Consider the following 14,253-nt stretch of genomic DNA (forward strand, 5'->3'; position numbering starts at 1 on the left):
TAATGTTAGTATAAACATATCTTTTTAGCCGCTAATTTTTCTAATTTATACGGTTAATTTATACATTTAAAATGTATAAAAGTATTGTTGAAACCTAACTAGAATTTAATCAAAATTTATTAAACAACGTTTTACTTATTTAAATTAATTTTCCCACATCAAATTTCCAGAAGCACGAAGCATGTGAAGAGTTTTCGGTTGAGTACCTGCAATGATACTTGTTAAATTGAAACAGAAATTTAATCGTGTACTTCGTACGGGTCACAAAACAATTTTGACAGTATTACGAAAATTGCTGCGACAGTTAACCTGTTACTAGGGATGTATGTATTATCTAGACATTAGTCAGCATTGACGTGGAACAATGTTTACCAAAGTGCTTATGAAACATCCTGCGGAGGGACGAAAATTTAATTATTTATATGGAACGACGAGTTAACTTTTATATGATGATGTTACAGGATACCGCTTAGATAGATTCAGAATCTCTTACAATATTTAAACAATCAGCACTTAATGATAAAAATCAGCACGGACTAAAAAGGAATAACCAGTTACAATTCCTTTGACACACTTCGATGTATTAGTTTGGTAACCAGGATCAATAATGAAAATCTCAAACACGGAGTATGGAATTAAAACTTCTACATCAAATTCATTATAAACAATAGAATAATATAGTCAACAAATACAACTACATACTGGAACCTTCTTGAACAGTATTTACATCCTTCATTTCTTTAAACATAATTATTCGTCGTTCGATTTCTAACTGCAATCGTCTCTTTCCTGTTCTCTGGCTGCATGTTTTGTAACACTTACAATAAAAGAAAAACCGACCCGTTGGATGTCCTTTGATATGAAACCATTTAGTTGGAGTAACTCTTTTAGTTGTCTCTGCTTTTAATTTTTTCACCGCCTCATATTCTGTTGATGGCCTGGAAAAGGGTGCGACTTACAAGCATCTTCTATTTAAAGTGATGATATGATATAGCTTGACCTGTACTTGGTGAACACAAATATTATTTTGTTTATCTATCCTAGACTCAACCTAGACCCAACCTAGACAATAGGGTTATAATATTATACACATGTTTCAATATTGCAAACGTTTTTCTGATTCTAGATATAATATCCCAATCTCGTAGGTGTCAATCTGCTAAATAAACTCCAAGCTGAGAGTAAAGCTGTGGTAGAATAAGAATGTAGCCCTCCTTAACATCATGCCGAATAACACTTAATTTCATTTATATTATCCCTCGGCATCGTCGTCGACATTTCCCAATCCCTGTCACTTCTAAATATAGTCCTAAATATCGTTCCGCACATACATCGCTCCTAGAATACCTCAACATTGCCTCGACCATCTGTTAAAATCTGTCTTGGCACATACCAAAGTCTTTTCAAAGACATATCAAAATGTCGCCGTTGAAATTCCTAAACATGTCTTCCCGCTATAACATCCAAAATAACTCTTAGCATCATCCAGGAATCCCCGCTACATTTAATCAGATATCCTTCAACATCCTTTAATATTACCTTTGGTACTTCACATCATCTTGCCAAGTTGATGTAGTCCCTGGCATCTCTTAAAATAGTCAAAACATCCTTAAATTATGTCTCTAATACCCTCAACATTCTGGGCATCCCTTAACAATAATAATAATAAAAAATAAGTATAAAGTTACACAAACAAAAAAAAACAAAATTACATCAAAATTGCAAAGGCTAACAGGTGGCTGGGTCAGACAACACCACAAAGTAGTGAGGTCTACTCTTCCTCCAGTCTCCATGAACACAACATATTACTTGTAAGTAAGTAATGAACATAGCGCATAAGACAAAAAAAACAAAAATTGAATGCATGAATAACAATTAAAGCAAATAAAAATTAAAATTTTACTCTAGAAAATCTAAATTGATTCCATCTGTCGCTCACAGAGATATTACTTGTGTTTATATTTAAAACTCGACAGGTTCAATATTTTTAATGAACGAGGAAGGGTATTCCAAAAGTTTGTCACACAATAAGTGAAAGATTTATTGTTACTACTTGTTAAGATTTATTACCCCTGTGAAAAATGATCCTATTATACATATTTAGCCACCCACACTCTTTTAACTTATGTGAGATTCTGCAATACTTTCGAATTCCATAAATTAGTCTTAAGCAACCATTTTTGGACGCAGTATACCCGTCTTCGATTATCCCCAGTTATGCAAGCACCATAGACCGAGTCATAGTGATTAAAATTGGATAAAATCAAAGAATCAGTCAGTAATCTTTTACTGTTCTCATTTAATACATGCTGATATGGATAAAGGGATTTTAATACGCAATATGATTTCTATAGTAGCTTATTTATATGTGAATTAAATTTTAAATCATCATCTATTACAAACCCAAATTTTTCACAGTGCGTACGTGTTGTAGTTCTTGATTATTCACACAAATTTTAAGATTGTCATTAACAAATTTCCTATGATTACTGTTACCAAATACCATCACATTAGATTTGCTGTAGTTTAGTTTTAAGCCATGCGCCTCAGAAGTGTCAACAAGTGATTGCACATCAGAATTTATTTTGACAGCAGCAACATTAGTCTCGCTGTGAGGAAATGATATTAATAACTGAGTATCATCAGCATAAGCATGGTATTTACAATGCTTCAAGTCCCTGTAAAACATACTACTATAAATGATGAATAACAAAGGACCACATATACTGCCCTGAGGAACTCCTTTAGAGACAAATTCTGGTTTAGATAATAAGCCTTTAGCTTTCGTATGTTGTCTTCCTTTCAGAAGATAATGTTTCAAAAAATCAATTGTCGTCTGACCGAGACCAATGTAGTGCATAACGTTTAACAACAAATGATGATTTATTATATTAAATGGTTTGGAATAATCTAATAATATCATTGCATGCATATTTCCTTTGTCGACACTCCGCAACACACCGTCCACAACATCCATTAGTACAGTATTGCAACTATGACCCGGTCTAAACCCTGACTGATTATCAGGTATGATGTCATAAAGCAATAGGTGTTCACGTAACTGAGAACAAACTATTTTTTCTAGTGTTTTAGAAAGAGCAGGTAAAATGGTTATAGGTCTAATTGTAAAATCAGTATAGCACATAGCAGAGTTAACTTTCGGCAATGGAGTGACTATAGAAATTTTCCAATAGTCAGGGAAAACGGCTTCGAAGAGATATGTATTAATGATATGCGTAATCATATCCAATAAGAATACCTCTCTTATCACTCCTGGAATACCTCTCCATCATCCTGGCTATTGTTTAATATCTTTACGGCTATCATCCAGGAATCCCCACAACATTTAATCAGATATCCCTCAACACCGTTCCGAACATCCTTTAATATTACCTTTGGTACCTCACATCATCTTGCCAAGTTGGCATCTCTTAAAATAGTCAAAACATCCTTTAATTATGTTTGTAATACCCTCAACATAACGGGTATCCCTTCTTATCACTCCTGGAATACCTCTCCATCATCCTGCCTATCGTTCAATATATTTACGGCTATTTTTCAATGTCGCTTCTGGTACTCCTCAACATCGTCCCAGACAACCTTCAATATTATCCCTGTCAGCTCTCTCCATCGTCTCAAAGATCCAATATTATTCTTATATTGTGGGAATTTTGCGATATTATTTATAACAACCCGAGATATTCTTTTGTATAATATCTGGTACCTCTCAACACATCCTACAATATTGATTTTGACAACCACCAATATCGCTCCGAACATCCCAGTACACCGTTCCACGATTACTTCAACATCGTCTAGGTTATCCTTAAATATCGTTCTTGGCACATTTCAATGTTATCCCTTTCAACATGCTCCCAACATTTCTTAATATTATCTCTGACTCTTCAACATCGTGCCAACCTGCAATTCCCTACAATTTTATATAATCATTCAGGCCATCATTCAATATCGGCCCCAACATACTCAACGTCATCCCTGATGTCTTTCAATATCGTCGCTAAAAAGCCTCAATGTCATCCCAAGCATCTTTTAACTTTGTCCCGAACTTCTACTAATTATTCACCAAATTCTCTTAACATCTGGCAAGATCTGATACATTTGAACATCGTTCTTGGTTTCACTCAACGTCCTCTATGCCTCGATTTGTACAATTTTAAATAAGATTTTAAGTTCTACACATTTTAAAATAAATTTATGTTATATTGGATATATTTAACGCTAAGTAATCGAATTCTGTAGAATGGCAGAGTCACATAAAACTTTCAAAGTAATGTGTGATGGAAAAGTACAAAAAACACAACCAATCTTTTGTTGTTCCTACCAAAATGAATTTTGAATCACTTCACTTTGTTCCAGGCTTTATGATAAATTGACACAATTTTCAATAATAACTGATGATATATCTGTTATTTACGTTCAAATAAACAAAGTATTTTGGCGCAGTGAACGAAATTTGAATCATATTAATTTTTCGCGTTTAGTTTTGCCTTTTGGCTTATCTGGTACTTCGGTTTTAGAGTCGGATGTGTTGTTGCCGAAGAATCAAAACAATACAATACTAAAGTATTGTTTTGATATCAGTTCTACTTTCATTACTGCCAGACAAGGTGCGTCAAGACCTATAATGTTTTCCGCTGCTCATATATCCGACACATTCTCCGTATTCCTATTGTTTATTGAGCTACGAAACGACGAATTTGTATGGCGTTCATTTGATTGCTTCTATTAGCTGATTTTGACGTTGGAGTTTTGTTATAGCATTTGCGATTGAAACAGGGAACAATAGAGGAGATAAACTATTCACTTCCTTTTTCGATAAATGGCTTTAATGATTACACATTCCAGGAAAGAGCACATTTCATCAAAACCAGCAATATGTGAGTAAATCTTTAGATTTTGTATTAAGGCTAAATAAGTAGAAAAACACGTGCTATGATTGTTTCACAACGAATGGTTTAGTACGTGATTTGAAAAATATACAGTCGTTGGTACGATTTGCAAGAATCGGAAAGAAATTCCACTAGTGTTGCTCAGTATGAAGAAACAATCATGTCACACCAAGTTTATTTATAACCACAACCTTTGAGAAGAAATGTCGATTTATTGCTTTAACTCTTTATCTATAATTTGACAATTCGCATTAAAACCGATGATTCCAACCATTCTCAGAAGAAACTGGACGTAATATGGTTAATGAATGGATTTAATCGATGAAAGTATTGATCTGTTTTGTAACATAGTGGATATTTCTGCTTGTAATACATTCGTTTGGTCGACTAAGTTGCATATCGATTGGAGCGTATTGTATATTTTTGGTCGATGCAAACATGTTTTTCTCATTCAACATTAGATGCTTCAAATTCACAAAGTGCATGTGAAATACTTTTGAAATTTCTTTTGAAGCTCGGATTAAATAAAAAAGCTGTTGCCTCAAAAACTTGGGTAACCCTTTTGTGAAAGATCTTCCAAACCAAGAAAACGCTGGTTTGAGTATGATTTGAAATTGTTAACAGCCTTTTGGGGAGAATTATATAAGGAAGACCAAGGCAGCGTCGCAACGATTAAGTTGATTTCGTAGACGCAACAATTTTTATAATAGTTTTTTTATTTTGTATTTTCCCTTTGAGTTTTATCCTTTTTGTTTTATTTTATCGTAAATTTCAAGTTTAATAATACTCTAGTACTATTAATATTTTTTTATTGGATTTACAGTTGACAATTAAACGTAAATTCTGAAAAAAAGAAGGAACAACTTCGAATACGCTTCTGTTATGTGCTGGTTCACTCGATTTTTAATTACGGGAATGTTTTGTACGGTTCATGTATTGATGGTATCTACAAAGCGAGATTTCAAAGAGTTCAAAATGTGTGTTTACCCTTTATCTACGGTATCTGGGACTAACAGTGTATCTCACAAACGTTGAGATGGACGGGATGGTTGAACATGTCAAATCGAAGAGCTCTCCAATCCGTTTTCGTCAGCTGTAAAGTCTAGACTTCTACATTTCTACCATATTTATTTAAGGAAATTAGTTTATTCTTTTAAACACAATCTAAATATATCATAAATTATTATTATCAAAAAAAGTTTCATAAAATCCAGTTTATGGGTAAATAGCTTTATCGCAAGAGACGTACTTCTTAAGTTAAACACAGGAAAATCCTTAAACATGCAAACAACGGGAGTAATTTAGGCAGATTTAGCCACATAAAGTCAACAAAACTTTAACTAGAAGCGCAAGACAAATGAAATAAATAATACAACTGTAAAGAGTAATACGAAAAGTAAACGAAGATTAAAAAAAAGTTTCATTATACAAAAAGAGATTTGAACATCCTTTGACACGTTTAAAAAAATAGAAAGAATCGTTGCGAAAGAAAGGAACAATGTGAAAATCACGGTAAACCAAAAGCGGAACACCAAACGTCGATAGATTTTATCGCGGTATTTATCGAGAGTGTTTTCCAGTAATAGTTTTTCACCATCCGAACCTTCAAAGTCCGCATAACGGAAACCTTTTTTTTGTGTCGATGAAAACCATTGGACTGGGACACAACGATGGAACCGTATCCATGGAAAAGGGGATAATTGGAGTTTCGCTATTTCGATTTTTTATTGCATCTGTACGGGTTAATGTATCGTGTTTGTATTCATGTTGACCGTATAATTGTAGATTAAATAACCAAGGCTTTTCGGCGCGTATGTCGTTATATAGGTCAATTTTGTTGCCCCAAAAAAAAAACATTTTTGCTAGGAATTTTTAATTATTTTTTCGGCGAATTGTGCCACAACAAAATAAAAATAACAAAAAAATTCTTTTAAATCGTTGTTAAATAGTTTAATGTATTTCGTTCAATCGCCTATCTTTTTAATTCAACGCAAAAGGGAATAAATAAACAAAACTATATCTTTTTCCCAATTTAATTAAATGAAATTCCATTGACTGAACCTACCTTTTTCAGATCTTTGTTTGGCTCTCCATCGTCTGCTTTTCTTTTTTCCGTTCCACCAGTAAGCTTTCCTTTGTCTTTTTCGCCGATCTAAAAAAGAAGGAAAAAAACAAGGTTTATTACAACAGCAAAAAAAAAATCTAAATTTTAAGTTGCTAACGCTAATATTAATCCCATATGTATTTATAGCGTACGATGTGATTATATGACCCTGACATTTCGATTACGTACATACCAAAAAGTTAGTGAACGAAAGATTTAAAGGTCAAGGCAAAAATTTAAGTTAGAAAAAAATTATCATATAAGGATTTAAACGTTCTTAAATACAGTAAAACCTCGATATAACGGATTAATAATCCGTTATATGAAAAATTTTTAATTTGCACTTTACATTTATAACTAGGACGGTAAAATCTAAGAGAATATGCCAGGAACAAGTGCACAACTCGCTCGTGCACTTGTTCTTGGGATGTAGCACATGCCCGTTCGTGACAACAATTAAAACTAGAACTAACACTAGACCTAGAACTAGAACGTTTGTAGTTCTAGGTCTAGTGTTAGTTATAGTTTTAGTTCAATGAAAATATACAACATAGCGATATCTAGTGCTAACTAGCGTTACCTAGCATTGTCACTAGAACTAACAGCTAGAACCAATTATAGAGTTTGAAGTGTGGTGATTATTTTTTAGAATAATAAAGTATTTATCCATTCTCTTGATAACTTTGAAATAACCTTCAAATTTAGATGATAAAGATTCTTTTTTTATTACAAAAACAAAATAGATTTAAACAATTCTTTGTGTATAAAAGGTTTTAATTTTGAATTAGAGTTGGTCTCAAGTTTACAAATGATTCCCGCAGACTAATAAGAAATTGATCTGTGTCTATCGAAGAGTTTGATGTAAGAATGAATTGATTTAAGTTTGTCCAAACACAAGCTCAGCAGCAGAACATCCCAGATCTTCTTTAAAAGAAGATCTGAGTCCTAATAAAATTATTGGAAGATCGTGAAACCACCTTTTGCTACTTCCACGTGAAATTTCTCCAAATTCCATTGCTTTGCGGATGGTAAGCAGAAGTACTAATTTGTGTAGCACCAAGTAATACGGAAAATTTTGAAAAAATTGAAACCCTAATTGTCGCCCTTTGTCATGAGTAATTGTGTGCGTAATACCAAATCGTGAAAAATAATTTTGAAAAAGTGTATTTGCTATGATAGTCGCTGAAGTCTCGATAACTGGAAATGCTTCTGGCTATCGAGTAAAACGTTCAATAACTGTTAAAATGAATACCCAGAAGAAGGAGTAAGAGGACCAACAAGATCTATATGTATGTGTTCAAATCTTCCTTGTGGAACATTTAAATGCTGTATAGAAGATTTTATATATTTATTAATTTTAGTTCTTTGACATGGTATACATGATCTAATCCAAAGATAAATGTCTTTTCTAATGTGAGGCCAAAAGAAACGCAAGAATATAAATTTTAGGAATGGATGTTGAGATATCACACCAAAGAGTTATATCAGGAAAAGTTGACTTTTCTTCGACGAGTGTAAAATTAGTATTACCTCGAGATTGGGCTTGTAAGAGATGTTGTAATTGAAGGTCATTTTAAATCAGGATATGAAAAATTATGGGATTCTATATTAATGTCTGACATTGTGTCTGCAATAATGTTAGAATCGCCTTTAATATACCTGATGTCTGAAGTAAATTGAGATACATATGAAGATAACTGAAGATAACTCTTGGAGTTTTATCTGATTTAGAATTAATGGAATTAACTAATCGTTTATGATCAGTGAAAATTGTAAATTGGTTACCGTATAAAAATTTTTTGAAATATTTTATAGATGAATAAATAGCTAAAAGTTCCCTATCAAATGTTCAATAATTCATTTGACTAGGTGATAACTTTTTTGAAAAGAAAGCGACGGGTTGTGCTGTATTATTAATAGCATGAAACAAAACTTCACCCATACCTGTATTAGAGGCATCTGTTATTAATGTCAAGTTGGTTGAAGGATTCAGATGCGTGATATATATGGACTGAGATAAGAAATCTTTAGCACGTGAAAAAGAGTGCTTATTTGTCCACACGGACTGTGCTTCTGATTATTTTTGCAAAGAGTGGTCGAAAGAGAATGTAAGGGTCCAAGAATTTCTAAAAAATTGGGAACAAATCTGTGATAGAAATTGATCATTCCAAGAAATCTGTGGAGTTCTTTCAGATTTTGAGGTTGAGGAAAATTATTTATTGCTTCAATTTTTGATTGAGTTGGACGAAACCCTTTGGAAGATACATGATGGCTTAAAAAATCTATTGAACTTACTCCAAAAACACAATTAGACGGTTTAATATTGATTCCAAAACTATCTAATCTTTCAAAAGGTTGTCGAAGGTGAATTAAGTGTTTATTATTTTTGTCGTTACTGACAATAAGAAACCGGAAGTTACTTCGTTAATAAACGTTGAAATGTTTGTGCTGCATTTTTTAACCCAAATGGCATTCTAGTGAATTCATAGAGACTAAAAGGGATAGTGATAGCGGTTTTGTAGATATCGTCTAGTGGTATCTGATGATACGCTCGTACAAGATCGAGTTTTGAAAAAATTGTACAACCATGAAGAAATCTTGTAAATTTAGCTGACGATAGTCGCCACAAGGACGCCACTCTTGATAATCTTTTTCAGTACCATGTGTAAAGGTGAAGCAACAGAAGAAGGAGATGGTCAACAAGTCTCTTTTTCTTACATTCACTTTTGGAGATTAATTGATTTTGAAGAAGGTAAAGATTTTTCTATCGAAACTTTACCTTCTTCAAAATCTTGTTTATATTTTATTAAATTATGGAATTTACACCAAGTGCTTTCGCAACTATAAGTTTTGGTACCATATGTGTTGTGAAATTTGCAAACATTTGAACGGTCTCGAAAAGGAGTACGATTCTGTGAAGGAAATGATGAATTGTCATTGTAACGACAATATGAACAACACTGACGTTGTAAAGAATTGATATCTTCAACACTCTGTTGTAAGTTATTTATTTTGTTATGAATAGATGTTATCGATGTGTGTTGTTGTGTTACAGTTTGAAACAAAGTTTGACAAGTTGAAGTTAAATCACTAATGGCTTTTAATAAAGGCTTTTAATCATGCGTTGAATGTGAATTTTGGGAATTTCAGAAACTTTTAACCTAAGTTAGACCTAGAACTAGAAACGTTTTCTACTCTTAGATCTAGTATTGATTCTACGTTGAGTTCAAGAAAAATATGCAACAATCTAGTGCTGAATAACAACTAGAACTAACACTAATATTAAAATTAAGATTAGACTTAGAACTAGAAATATTCGTGGTTAGCCGTCTTAAGAAACGTACGGCTAAACCCGAATGTTTCTAGTTCTAGGTCTAGTGTTAGTTCTACTTTTCGTTCAATACAAATATAGAACAATCTAGAGTTGAAACACCATCAAAACTAGAACTATCTTTTTGATTTATACATCGTATAGACAACTCGAGAAATACCCCGAGTTTATCTATTAATAAAGAATAGAGCAACTTAGGAAATAACCCGAGTTGGATTCTATCTATAAGCGCTAACATTTATATTTAAATATACTGATGTATTAAATAAATAATATTAATAGTATGACTTAAAAATATTTTGTCGTTTATATCCGAAGTCCGTTCTAACGAGGTTTTACTGTATTAAGTAAATATTACAACATTATTATCGTCCAAATTAAGGAAAATAAATAATAAATAAGTTCATTGACGAGTCACTTGCGCATATTTATCTCTTAAAAAAATCACAACACGTTTCATAAAAAACCGGCTGAATATAACGTCGACCAAGTAAATATCAAAACAGCATTTGATGTTACGAGACCGACTCAATCACGATAATGTCCAGTAACTCGTTTTTACTGTTGAATATTTTCATATACGTCGTGGGTACTGGTGAGTTTTCAAATAATTTTTTTTTCGTTAAAACGGGTTTGGCTTGGAAAAGCGAAATGCTTTCAGTCTAAAAGGGTCAATGCTCTCCCACGAGTGCAGTCAAGAATTACATTCGGATCATACTTTATTATCCCACAGGTGCCTTTTGCCCCTATATTATAACTCGAAAAGAATGGGAGGCGGGACCAAATGAGGCAAAACCCATGGGGACATATCCCATGACCCATGTGATCGTACATCATTCCAATACACCGATATGTTTAACAAAAGACGATTGTATGACGGTCGTTAAATCACTTCAATTAAGACATAGAGCAGTCAACAGATGGCCAGACATCGGATACAATTTTCTGGTAAGTTTAAGTTTTTAATTAAAAAAGTTTAGTGTACAGCGGCATCGGCAACCGGTTGCTGTTCTCTCGGTTCTCATCTAAATTCGCTGTCGCGTACGACACCCATTCATATAAATTAGGAAACCCCAACAATAACCCAGAGACACAAGCTACTCCTGGCACGATCCCATGAATATTGAACTATTTTGGGCCAACCTGTACATAATTTACCCCAAATTACCATCCCACACATTTTCTTCACCTCAAATAAAACCTATTTGCACAAAATTTCATTTTCTTGTCTAGGTAGCTCAAGACGGAAACATATACGAAGGAATTGGTTGGCATCATTCAAGCGAAATAGTTCCGAGATACGATTCGTATAGCATTCATGTCGCTGTTATAGGAGATTACACATGTAAGATTAAATTATCAACTTTAAAATCGAAAATCAACCTTATTTTAATTTTAGCTTCTTTGCCAAATGATAAAGCATTAAAGGCTTTAAAAGATTTTATTTATTGCGCGGTAAAAAGAGGATCTTTACATGAAAATTATAGATTATTGGGACATCGTCAATTAGCATCGAAAAAGTGTCCAGGAAAAGAGTTTTATCAAGAACTTCGCAATTGGCCACAATGGAGTTCATATTAATTTATATTATGTGTTATTTATTTCAATAAAAAAGTCGTATAAAATCTTTTCCGAGTCATTTGCTGTTATCATCGGGCTAATATAATAACGGGAGAGAGTCGTTTCTTAAGCAGTAACACCAAGAAATGTCCAAGCGATGACCTATTTCCATGAACAAGCAACTGTAATTTGCATAAGTAAGATTAGAACGGTGGCGCCACGACGCCACCGCTGTTTATCATTGAGGGTGGATAAAAGAGGGTTAGAGATACTTCTGCATTAGCGAATTAGATGGCAAATAAATACGCGTAAATTATTCAAATTTTAATTCAAATTTTAATCTAGGCCCGTGTTCTAATTAAAATGTACAAAAGGTTGCCAAAACTTCATTCCAACACCCTCGAAGAACTTTCTACAGGATTAATACGTCTTCTCGTTTAAATTTCAACAAGTTTCAAGATAATAAATTAACAAAAAATTTGTTTTGATAGCTTAAGCGTGTTTTAATTCAACTTTAAAGTTTACTAAACAAAACAAAATAATTTAATTATGCGTGTTCTTCCGATAACACGAAAACCACATACATAAAACCACGATAAGATTTATTGGTTTACAAGCGACGCAAAAAACTTGAATTGAATTAAAACCTATTCATTTGCGCGCAGCACTACACACATACTCATTTTTGGACATATATTTTGCAATATTTTTGATACATTGATACTGATCGACATTGGTATTTTAAGAGGATATACTTTAAACAAAGAAACATCGATTAGATCCATATCTATATCTTGTATATAAAAGGAGATCCAAATATCTTAAATCTGTTCATCAAGATGAATACTGTAGCAGCGGTCGTTGTTTTCTTAGGAGTTCTCTCTTTGGCAGCTGGTAAGTTTTTTTTTTGCTTTTCTTTTTATGTTGAGACTTAAATTTGGTTACTTGTTTAGGCCAATCTTGTCCTAGAATTGTAACTAGGGCAGAATGGGGAGCTAGAGCCGCAAGTACATCTGTTTTACCCACTTTCCCACCAACCCACGTTGTAATCCATCACACCGTTACCGGTGCTTGCACTACCATTGCTGCTTGCTCTCAAATTATGAGAAGCATGCAAAACCACCATATTGATGGAAACGGTTGGGCTGATATTGGATACAATTTCGTTGTTGGTGGTGATGGTAACGTTTACACTGGTAGAGGATGGAACAGACAAGGAGCTCACACCGTTAACTTCAATTCAAGAAGTATTGGAATTGCTTTCATTGGAACCTTTACTTGTAAGTTATAAGTATAAAAATTGAGTATTTTAAAAATAATATTATTTGAAGCCGGAAACCCAACCGCTGCCGCTCAAAACGCTGCTCAACAACTTATCGCTTGCGGTGTCGCTCAAGGACAAATTGCAAGGAATTATAGATTGATGGGACATCGTCAAGGAGCTGCTACAGCTTGTCCAGGAAACACACTCTTCGCAACCATTCAAAGATGGCCCAACTGGACTTCTAACCCTTAAATATTTTATAACACAAACCATTTCTGATATTATATGATTTATTGACAAATCTTAAAAATTTGACGTTTAATAAAAAATTGTAATGTTGATTACGTTTATTTAATCAAATATAATTAATAATTTTGGTCGTGGTGAGAAATCCCATATTTCTATTTCAACATTATATAAAGCGACTAATATTAGATAGTAATTTGGTCATTATGGAAAATTAGGAGAAACAAGCAAACTTAGGAAATCATACATTGAGTTGTTTACTTAAAAATAAGTACAGTGCAGCAGGATGGTATCAGAAACTAAATCACAGAGACAAAATTAACAATTAAAGAATTGGAATGAGGAATTGTTATCGAATAAATCGGAGAGGAGAGAAAATGTGCTCAAAAATTTACCCATTGGATTTATCCTCTTCACTGTTTCCTTCATCACCGCCATAGTTGTTTTCTTAAATTACTTTAGCTTATTCTTGTATTCACTTTATGCCTTTGTCTTAAGCAATTATCATTAAGCAATTATCTTTTTCTTGCTGTCAAGTGTTCTCAATAGGTTTTTCATAATGATATCGTAGAAGATCGGTCGACAGACCGATCCTTAAGGATAAATTTTCAGTAAACATTTTGTCACCATTCGATGTTAAATTACATCTAATTGTCGTGTGTCTGTTATGGTAATAATTTTAAAACACCTGAAGAGAGTTTCTGGGCATTGTAGCTCCTTCAACATTGTAAAGGGATATAAGTTACTAAATGCGCCTGAAACGCCGATCAGCACTAGTTGCAAGATTGACTTTATTCACATGCAAGACGCTATGTCCTCCATAGTGCAGAGTTATCTG

General features: G+C 33.3%; 3 protein-coding genes across 5 annotated transcripts in view; 2 read left to right on the top strand and 1 right to left on the bottom strand.

Moving 5' to 3' along the window:
- Nucleotides 1-14,253, bottom strand: part of LOC111426445 (pseudouridylate synthase RPUSD2-like) — a 235,226-nt gene that overhangs the window by 68,734 nt on the left and 152,239 nt on the right. For all 3 annotated transcript variants that reach the window (XM_071197032.1, XM_071197031.1, XM_023060975.2), the window contains exon 2: nucleotides 6,976-7,062. In XM_071197032.1, coding sequence (XP_071053133.1) covers nucleotides 6,976-7,062 — 87 coding nt within the window. The remainder of the gene's footprint in view (nucleotides 1-6,975; nucleotides 7,063-14,253) is intronic.
- LOC111426469 (peptidoglycan-recognition protein 1-like) lies at nucleotides 10,847-11,975 on the top strand. The gene is made up of 4 exons (XM_023060998.2): nucleotides 10,847-10,940; nucleotides 11,079-11,293; nucleotides 11,579-11,690; nucleotides 11,745-11,975. The coding sequence occupies exons 1-4, from the start codon at nucleotides 10,886-10,888 to the stop codon at nucleotides 11,924-11,926; spliced, it is 564 nt and encodes a 187-aa protein (XP_022916766.2). The 5' UTR covers nucleotides 10,847-10,885; the 3' UTR covers nucleotides 11,927-11,975.
- LOC111426459 (peptidoglycan-recognition protein SC2-like) lies at nucleotides 12,486-13,510 on the top strand. Its single transcript, XM_023060986.2, has 3 exons — nucleotides 12,486-12,799; nucleotides 12,859-13,185; nucleotides 13,237-13,510. The coding sequence occupies exons 1-3, from the start codon at nucleotides 12,745-12,747 to the stop codon at nucleotides 13,419-13,421; spliced, it is 567 nt and encodes a 188-aa protein (XP_022916754.1). The 5' UTR covers nucleotides 12,486-12,744; the 3' UTR covers nucleotides 13,422-13,510.

The sequence above is a fragment of the Onthophagus taurus genome, chromosome 6 (assembly GCF_036711975.1).
Source record: "Onthophagus taurus isolate NC chromosome 6, IU_Otau_3.0, whole genome shotgun sequence".
Lineage (NCBI taxonomy): Eukaryota > Metazoa > Arthropoda > Insecta > Coleoptera > Scarabaeidae > Onthophagus > Onthophagus taurus.